At 46.8% G+C, this 10375-nt stretch overlaps 1 protein-coding gene across 2 annotated transcripts in view; it reads right to left on the bottom strand.

Annotated features, from left to right (window-relative positions):
• The window catches only part of kremen1 (kringle containing transmembrane protein 1), a 105831-nt gene extending 96364 nt beyond the window's left edge, over window positions 1-9467 (bottom strand). The window contains exon 1 of one of the 2 annotated variants that reach the window (XM_029716293.1): window positions 9051-9467. In XM_029716293.1, coding sequence (XP_029572153.1) covers window positions 9051-9132 — 82 coding nt within the window. In that variant the 5' untranslated portion in view covers window positions 9133-9467. The remainder of the gene's footprint in view (window positions 1-9050) is intronic. The other variant, XM_029716292.1, reaches the window with a different exon arrangement.
• Window positions 9468-10375: the final 908 nt, after the last annotated feature.

The following is a 10375-nucleotide window of genomic DNA, read 5'->3' as shown; positions in this document are numbered from 1 at the left end:
GAGAGAGAGAGCCCGAGACGAATAGTGGAAGGCGACAGAGAGATTAGAGAGAGAGAGAGAGAGAGAGGAGGAGGAGTGGAAGAGAGAGAGAGAGAGAGAGAGAGAGAGAGAGAGGAGTGGAAGAGAGAGAGAGAGGGGCTGAGTTCACAAACCTGTTCTACTAACACACTGAAGCCTCAGGACCAGAACATCCAATCAATCAGAATAAACCAAATTACAACACAGTCAAAACAAAACTACATTGCTTATTGGGAAACACAAGCACAAACACAAAGCAAAATGCAGTGCTATCTGGCCCTAAATCGACAGTACACTATGGCTAAATATTTGACCATGGTTACTGATCAAAACCTTAGAAAAACCTTGACAAAGTACAGGCTCAGTGAGCACAGCCTTGCCATTGAGAAGGGTAGACACAGGAAAACCTGGCTCCCTGTAGAGGAAAGGCTGTGCAACCACTGCACAACAGCAGAACCTGAGACGGAGCTGCATTTCCTGACAAAATGTCAAAAATATAAAACAATTAGAGAGTGTCATTTCCCCAAATTTGAAATCCTTATTCAAGGTTTTAAAGACCTCTCTGATGAGGATAGGCTACCCATCCTGTTGGGGGAGGACGCAGAGAGCTGTGGGTTGGCAGCGCACTACATTGCTGCCTGCCATAAGTTGAGGGACAGTGTCTGACAGACCAATAAACCTGCACATGTCCTCAACTGTATGATTATTGTTATTGTTGAATGTATGGTTATATTGACCGTTGGTTATTGTTGTTACTGTTGTCCCGTTGACAATTTTTGATTCTCATTTTTATTTATTTTTTATATTGTAAATATCCAAAGTAAGCTTTGGCAATATGTACATTGTTACGTCATGCCAATAAAGCGAATTGAATTGAATTGAATTGAGAGAGAGAGAGAGAGAGAGAGAGGGGAGAGAGAGAGAGAGGAGGAAAGAGAGAACGCAGTGCAGAGATGTTGATGTGCAACAGTATAGATAAAGTTCTAAAGGGACAGGACAGTGAAGTACAGTTGAAATTGGACATGTCCAGGCACAACACATCCCTGATTGATCTTGACCCACGTTTAACACAAAAATGGCCCAAGAAAAGCCATAGCTGGCAGCAGACAGAAAAAAGAACACGATTACACTCCCACCACCTAAACATTGTTTATGTCCTCCAGTCTTGGCAGTTGAGCATTGGACACACACACACATGCACGTGCGCACACACACAAAAACACACAGAGTGTTGAACCAAGCAGATGCTTGACAGCTTAATTCTATGTAGAGGAGAAGAGGAGAGTAGAGTAGAGGAGAGAGCTGCCTTGCCTGATCAGGCCAGACTGAGTGACACAGTGAACATGAAACCACCTTGTTTGGGGCCCTCTTTCTTTTCTCTCTTCTCACAACACGCTTTACATAATCATCACATCTGTCATGTCCCCAATCTACTACCTAGAGAGAGGATAGCTGCCCCATTCGCCTCCTCATCCGACGAAGTGTCTCTGACTTTCAGAGATGAGACAGGACAGGGCCTCTGGCAGAAAGCGAATCTGACTGACACGGGGCGGGAAGGGAAAGAAAGAGGGAGGAAGGGCGGTAGAGAAAGGAAAATAGAAAAGAAGTGAGATGCAAAGACTTGCCGAGACTTTCTGACACGCGGGAAGATGACAGGGGTGGCTTGCACAAGGTGAAAGAGAAAGAGATGGAAAGGAGTAAGAACAGAGAAAGACATGAAATAGAGAGAATAACAGAGAGAGAGAGAGAGCGAATGAGAGAAAGAAAGAGACAGACAGAAGTAGAGAAAGAAAGAGAGACAGAAGTAGAGAAAGACAGACAGACAGACAGACAGACAGACAGACAGACAGACAGACAGACAGACAGACAGACAGACAGACAGACAGACAGACAGACAGACAGACAGACAGACAGACAGACAGACAGACAGACAGAAAGACAGAAAGACAGACAGAAAGACAGAAAGACAGACAGACAGACAGACAGACAGACAGACAGACAGACAGACAGACAGACAGACAGACAGACAGACAGACAGACAGACAGACAGACAGAAAAGGGCTCCTGATCAAACACACAGAAGCCTTTGAAATCCTCTGAGGAACATGACAAAAAAAACATTCACAGCTACAGCTAGTCTGGAATCAGGCTTGGTAATAATAGCAATAATAATCCTAATCAGGACCGTGTGCAATAAGGCTCTGTCCGTCTGGGTCTGTGGTTGCAATGGTAACCTGTCCCAGGGCGTCGGCCGTAACCTGACCTCTGCAGGGCACCACCTAGGGGTCAACAGGAAGTAGCTACTGGGCCAGCGGCCGGACGCTAAGCCACATAACACAGATCAAATTTAGCTTTTCGTATGTTTCCTAATTCCAGCCAAACTGAACTCACTTTCAGCCAAATAAATATGAGTATTCTACTGAACTTCGGGCAGCCGTTGCAAGTCAGGGCATGCTGCAGAGTACTGGGAATGTAGGCAAATAGGGAGCACTCATACTACTCTCTTTCACTATAATATCTGCTCTGTCTCGGTCTCCCTCTCTCTGTTTCTATACATCTCTCCATCTCCCATGTCTCTCTCTTCTCTTCCTCCAACCTTAAACTCTTTGCCTTTCCTAAGTCCTAACACAACCTCTCCAAGCCCCAATCCTTCTGTCTCCATTCATGCAAACACATTGTTAGCATTGCTAACAGCACTGACGGCCTGATTCCCCTAGTGTAGCGCATGAGACAACAAGATAGGCTAGGGATATGATGGCAAGTAGATCCTAGCATATTATAGTACTAAGCTGCAAGTAATGCCCAGCCTGATCTCTCACTGCGGTGTGCCAGCTAGGCTTGGGCGGTATCCAAGCCTAGCTTGACCTTGTGCCATCTTGGGATATTCGGTAATATCGGCACTGAACAAATGGGGCTTTTTTTTAAACCGCTGTAATCCGAAGGCTAGCAATGCTAACAAGTACATGTAAAATCTCGTAGAGAATGCTAACTAAATGCTAACGAGTGCATTGCGAACATTTTATATAGTCTCTGACCTAAACTATTCGCAGGACAGACATCCCAGCTCATAAAGTTATACAAGTAACTCAAAAATGCTACTCACAGTTTGCTGCACGCACAAAACAAATATTACACAACAAAGCTATTGATCCAAAAGGGGACTCTCTGCTGTTACTAAGCAAAGCTTGATTTTGCACAAATTAAATTTGCAAAACAGATGAACAACTGCAGAGCACTTAGCACATTTTAGAATTAACTTCATAAGATATCTACCTGGCAAACATTTAGTTGTGAATTCCATACTGTAACTTCATCACCTGGCACGTGCTGCACAACAGTGGTAAAAGGCTCCGGTCTCTCTTTGTTGTGTGCTTGTAAACAAACACCACATGACTGGAGACTACCGGACTTCTATCTGGAAACATATTGGTGTTAGTTTAGGTAGTGTGTTTTGTTTTCCTGTTGAAGTGAACGTCTTCTGGCATTCCATCAGAGACTTATGAGGGCAACATATGGGCCGGGGGAAGGAATGATTATACATAGGAGAGGAGAGGAGAGGAGAGGAGAGGAGAGGAGAGGAGAGGAGAGGAGAGGAGAGGAGAGGAGGGAGACGAGAGGCGCACAAACACACACACACATTCAGTGGTTCACCAGTGTCTGCTACACTGAAGCCCATCCGTGGCAAAGAGGTTAGAGTGGCCCAGAAAAACAAAAAAAAGGACCACAAGGGCCACATACGAAGCCTATAACACACTGACACTCCCTGTGCTGAGCAAGATGAGTTAAACACACACATACGCACGTGTGCACGCCCACACACATACATTCCAGCAGCCCTAACCCCCCCGTCTGTCTCCATCTACCTCTCTATCTCTATCCCTCCATCCTCCTGCCAACACATGGTCACCTATCCCCCCCGACGGTCTCACTGTTATCCTCAAAGAGGACCCAGCCCCTACAGCCCCATCATCGGCTATGTCCCAAATGGCACCCTATTCCCTATGGGTCCTGGTCAGAATCTACTGCACTACATAGGGAACAGGCTGCCATTTGGGACGCATACAACCTCAGTCCCATCCCCATCCTAGTCAAACAGTCAGTCAGGACGCAAAGTGTGACATAACCCAGTCAAAACATATGATGCATGGGCGGCAGTTACGAGAGGAAGAGAGAGAGGGACCTAACTAGAGACAGACCCAGGGAAGAGTGAAGGGATGGGGGGGGGGCAACACCAGGGCTGTAGGGGGGTAGAGAGCAAAAGGGATGGAGGAGAAGAAGGATGGGGGGGAAGAGAAAGTAGGAGAGAGGGGTAGAGAGAAGGGCGAGAGGGGGGAGAGGAAGCAACACTTGGGTTGGACGGGGGAGAGCGGAGGGAGACTATGGGGAAAGGGGAGTCAGGGGTGAGGACATGAGACCCCCGGGTCTTAGCGTTGCGTGGTGACCCCTTTAAAACCTGAGCAGGAACATGGGGAGTTTATTAAGTCACTAGATGTCTTAGGGCCTAGGCCATGCCTCTACATCTGATCTGGCCTGTACATATACCTATATACACACACACACACACACTTGAGCAAGAAACTTGAGAAGTCATCACAAAGCCCATTAATCTGTGTCTGTTTTGTAGCTTGCTTGCCAGAGTGGGAGAAAAAAACATTACACAAACAGTTACAACCCAGCAAGGACCATTTATCAGTTACCACACTGTGCACTGTTGGCCACACACACACACATTTTAACAGACACTCTTATCCAGAGCAACTTACAGTAGTGAATACATACTTTTCATTCCCCCCATACTGGCCCCCCATGGGAATCAAACCCACAACCCTGGCATTGCAAACACCATGCTCTACCAACTGAGCCACACGGGACCAACACAACACAGGTCCTCTCCAGGCCAGTAATGTATCTGGCTGTCTGCTCTGCGACGCTCCTGACAGAGTGCAGGCTCTGTGAACTAGGCTGTGTTCTGCTGTTAAGCTGGCCCAGGATGGGTCTCGGAGCAGGAGCAGGGGAGAGCAAGAGAACAAGAGAGTGGTGAGGTTGCCAGACACAGCAGGAGTCGGAGTAGGAGTCGGAGCAGGAGTGAGGGGTCACGTTGCCAGATATGGTAGACTTAGGTAGCAGGAGAAAGCCATTTGGTTGCCAAATTCTGCTGCTCTCAGTCAGTGTAGCACAGAGACAGCTAGGGGAGTCAGTCTGGACTGGAAGGAAATCCATTACTAGACACTCACTCTCCTCAGTCCTCATCCCCACGGCACTGGTTGAAAGTCAAAGAGGGGAATAAAGAGTCAAATGGGTGGTAGCTGCCTGAAGCTGTTTCTGGATAGCCCTCAATAAAGCAAAGATAGAAGGGAGGGAAAGGGGATACCTAGTCAGTTGCACAACTGAATGCATTCAACCAAAATGTGTCTTCCTCATTTAACCCAACCCCTCTGAATCAAAGAGGCGAGGGTGGCTGCCTTAGTCGACGTCCATGTCATCAGCGCCTGGGGAGCAGTTGTTGTTGGGGGATAACTCACCTTGTCGACTCTGGGATTAACCGCTAGGCTAGCATACACACACGTACACACAGAGGAGCACAAGCACACATACTCCACACACCATACATATTGACACTAATCCAAACTCCTCTACTTCATATGGTTTCCATCGAAATGCAGTTTATGTCAGAACGTCATGCTGCCGCTTCATATGCGGCAAGTCAGATGCTCTCTCTGAAAAGAGAACACTCCTAACATGTCACATTAGCCCAGTCTTACAAGTTAGATCCCGCGTCTCCACATCACTACAGAGACTTCACAGCACACGATAAGTAATGGCAAACCAAACGCTCTCTCCTGCTCAATAATTTCCAAACGCCATGACATTTTGCCCCTAATATCCTGCCTGGATAACCTCATCATGTTTTTACCAGGCCTTATTTCTGACAGTTCAGTTGCCTTCCTTTTTCCTCAGATATTCCTTCGTCAAACACCGACACCTACGGTATTACCGGAAGTGCACACAAGGGGTGTTATTTTATACATTTTTTGGGACTCACAAAGCAATTTAGGCAACGGGGTTCTTGATCCAGAAGGGGATTGAATGTCTCTAGCCTGGGTACCACTCTTTTTAGCTAACATTTCACTCTTTGTCACTCCAGGGCTCCCGAGTGGTGCAGTGGTCTAAGGCATTGTTATCTCAGTGCAAGAGGCGTCACTACAGTCCCTGATTCAAATCCAGGCTGAATCACATCCGGCCGTGATTGGGAGTCCCATAGGGCGGCGCACAATTGGCCCAGCATCAACTGGGTTTAGCTGGGGTAGGCCGTCATTGTAAATAAGAATTTCTTCTTAACTGACTTGCCTAGTTAAATAAAGTTGAAATAAATGTAATTGCCAGAGAGACTGGCCTCCACGTTCTATATATATGCAGGTGGAGTTGGTTGTTGGAAATAAAATTCTTATTTTCCATGACAACATGTGGAGCCTCAAAAACAGAATTTGAATTATAACAAAGTAAAAAACAAACATGTAGCTGTTAGCTAGGCAAGTTGTTGTATTTTGAGGCTTAAATTTTGTGGTTGGAATTGCAGTATGTATTTAGTTTGAGAATTTAGACATGAGCTAGCACTTACAACTTTTGACAGACTGGTTTTGCGTGTACAAACAAAAAACAGTTGCCTAGCAACTGTTTTTTTCTGTAAAGAAGAAGAAAGTGAAGAGTTACCCATATTTGAATAATTGTTGTGATTGGAGGATAGCTGTGAGGGTTATCGAATCAGAATCAACTCCTCTGTTCTCCTCGAGCTCATTAACGATAAGTATAACTATAAGCATAACTATAACGTAAAGTCATAGGCAGTGGCGTAGCATGCACCCCTGCAAGGGTTAGGGTTAAATTTCAACAGTAAACCGTCCAAGCCTAATGATGTTATGCAGAAAAATACACTACATGGCCAAAGGTATGTGGAAACCTCCTCGTCAAACATCTCATTCCAAAATCATGGGCATTAATATATAGTTGGTCCCCACGTTGCTGCTATAACAGCCTCCACTCTTCTGGGAAGGCTTTCCACTAGATGTTGGAACATTGCTGTGAGGACTGAAGAGCGTTAGCGAAGTTGAGCACTGATGTTAGGCGATTAGGCCTGGCTCACAGTCGGCGTTCCAATTCCTCTCAAAGGTGTTCGAGGGGGTTGAGGTCAGGGCTCTGTGCAGGCCAGTCAAGTTCTTCCACACTTCCATCTCGACAAAACACTTCTGTATGGACCTCGCTTTGTGCACTGGGGCATTGCCATGCTAAAACAGGAGAGGGACTTCCCCAAAGTGTTGACACAAAGTTGGAAGCGCAGAATTGTCTAGAATGTCATTGTATGCTGTAGCGTTAAGGTTTTCCTTCACTAGAACTACGGGGCCTAGCCCGAACCATAAAAAACAACCCCAGACCATTATGCATTCGGGCAGGTGGTGTTTTCCTGGCACCCGCCAAACCCAGATTCATCCGCCAGACTGCCAGATGGTGAAGCGTGATTCATCACTCCAGAGAACACGTTTCCACTGCTCCAGAGTCCAATGGCAGCGAGCTTTACACCACTCCAGCCAACGCTTGGCATTAAGCATGGTGATCTTAGGCTTGTGTGAGGCTGCTCGGCCGTGGAAACCCATTTCATGAAGCTCCCGACGAATAGTTCTTGTGCTGACGTTGCTTCCAGAGACAGTTGGAAACGTGGTAATTAGTGTTGCAACCGAGGACAGACGATTTCAGCACTTAGCGGTCCCGTTCTGTGAGCTTGTGGAGCCTACCACTTCGTGGCTGAGACGATGTTGCACCTAGACGTTTCCACTTCACAATAACAGCACTTACAGTTGACCGGGGGAGCTCTAGCAGGGCTGACATTTGATGAACTGACTTGATGGAAAGGTAGCATCAAATAACAATGCCACGTTGAAAATCACTGAACTCTTCAGTACGGGCCATTCTACTGCCAATGTTTGTCTATTTTATACACCTGTCGGCAACGGATATGGCCATACATGCACTCAAAGATATTCAGCTGGCCTTGCAGTTATGATTTTTGTTTTGTTGTATTTCTGAAACCTTTAAAGAATTTTTCTGGTAGATGTTTTCTAAGACCCCTTTTCCATCTGTTGATCCAGAAATCAATGCTTTACTTATGCCTAATTTTTAAGATGGAAAATTGTAGAAAAATGACGGGTTCCCGCGCCTCGGAACCCCCTGGTCAGGCTCCCGCGCCTCGGAACCCCCTGGTCAGGCTCCCGCGCCTCGGAACCCCCTGGTCAGGCTCCCGCGCCTCGGAACCCCCTGGTCAGGCTCCCGCGCCTCGGAAGCCCCTGGTCAGGCTCCCGCGCCTCGGAACCCCCTGGTCAGGCTCCCGCGCCTCGGAAGCCCCTGGTCAGGCTCCCGCGCCTCGGAACCCCCTGGTCAGGCTCCCGCGCCTCGGAACCCCCTGGTCAGGCTCCCGCGCCTCGGAGCCGGCCCGTCAAGCTCGTGCGCCTCGGAGGTTTTATGGTTTTAGGTAACGGAATTACAAGGCACAAGGCAATATTTATTAAACTTACAAAATGTAAACAATAACTCCAAAACTAAATATTAGTGTTGCTATTAGTTGGCAGGGGTGTTTACGTCAACATTATTGTGTTTTGTTGTATTTCTGATACCTTAAGACTTTTTCTGGTAGATGTTTTCTAAGACCCCTTTTCCATCTGTTTATTCAAAAATCAAAGCCTTTACTTATGCCTAATTTCTAAGATGGAAAATGGTAGAAAAAAACATATCTATGTCTTTTATATAGACTCTTAATTTGATATGCTCCTATAAACCTCACATGTTGGTGCTCATGGGTCCTTTTCGATGGAAATGTCCTACTGCAGGGTTTCCCAAACTTGGTCCTGGGGCCCCCCTGGGTGGCTCAAAAAAGTACACAGCGTACCTCGTAACTTTTATAGGCTTCTTCTAGCGGATGTGTTGGATAAAAGACACACACTGGGAGAAGAAGCAACAGCAGAATAAGTTTCTGATCAACTTACCAGTGTCGAACTGTCTGGAAGCAGTCGAAGATAAAAACCCAACTAGTAGAAGGGCAGCAGTATTTGTCAAAAATGAATCCATCGCTCGTGTCTTTGAGAAAGAAAGAGCGGGACTTGTCTTGGGTAGGGTACAGTCGTGTTCCGAACGGAGCAGAGAGTGTTCGGAGCTTCAGACGCAGATGAACTGTTGTTTTGAACGCAGCCTGATGCGGACTGATGCGGCCAGTCGTTTTGTGTGAGTAGAGGTGTCGTTCCTAGTTCGCTTTTAAAGTCTGTGAAGTGAACTCCAAGGCAGACAGGTCTAAACACACAAAGACACAAGAGAGATAGTAGAAAGCAAACAGGGGATCCTAGTCAGGTTCCCGTGCCTCAGCCGGTTCAACAGGTTACCGCGCCTCACCATAAGCGATCGGTTCCTGGTCCTCGAGACTGTCCCTCTGGTCGGTGTCCTGCGGCTGGAGCTGCGTGTCAGGGAGGGGACACAGTCACGTATACTCCCTCTCCAGCACTCGAGGTCGTCAGGCTGCTCATTATTACGTACACCTGTCACCATCGTTACCCGCATCAGCGCCTCATCAGACTCACCTGGAATCAATCACCTGCCTGATTACCTTCCCTATATATGTCACTCCCTTTGATTCTTTCCCTAGGCGTTATTGTTTCTGTTCCGTTGTTTCATGTATGTATGCTACTCGTGTTTCTTGTTTTGTTCCTTGTGTTATTTATTATTAAAAGTCACTCTCTGAACTTGCTTCTCGACTCCCCCGAACACAAACGTCAACAACAGAATAATAACTGCAGTTTAACCGGCTCCGGGTTGTTCATAGGGCCCGACACACACACATGCACACACACCGCGAAAGCAAACATTACCATCTTTCAGCTTTCAGCAAAACTCAAAACTCCACTGTTACAGCTTTGACATGAAACGACTTCCATTTGTGTGTACGAGTGTCAAGTGTCTCTGTGGCTGCCAAGCAAACTTTCTCTCTCTGAGCTTTGCTCCTGGTTGGTTAGAGAGGAGAATGGTATGTGGGAGTCCAAGCGGCTGGGCCCGTTTATAAAGCCCTTAAAGACACTCAGCTCTGAAAACCAATGAGTGCGTCCCAAATGGAACCCTATTCCCTTTATAGTGCACTACTTTTGACCAGGGCCCATTGGGCTCTGGTCAAGAGAAGTGCACTATACTGTATAGGCAATAGGGTGACATTTGAGACGCAGTAAGTGTAAAAAGGAGGCAGAGATGATGAGTGTTTAAGCCTCAGCTATATATCTTCCTTCAACACCTACGACACAGTAAGCCTGTAGCTATAAGTGCTTGGCAA

Source organism: Salmo trutta, chromosome 27 (genome assembly GCF_901001165.1).
Source record: "Salmo trutta chromosome 27, fSalTru1.1, whole genome shotgun sequence".
NCBI classification, from domain to species: Eukaryota; Metazoa; Chordata; class Actinopteri; order Salmoniformes; family Salmonidae; genus Salmo; species Salmo trutta.
Note: the sequence above shows the minus strand (reverse complement) of the source record. Positions and strands in the feature narration are given on the sequence as shown.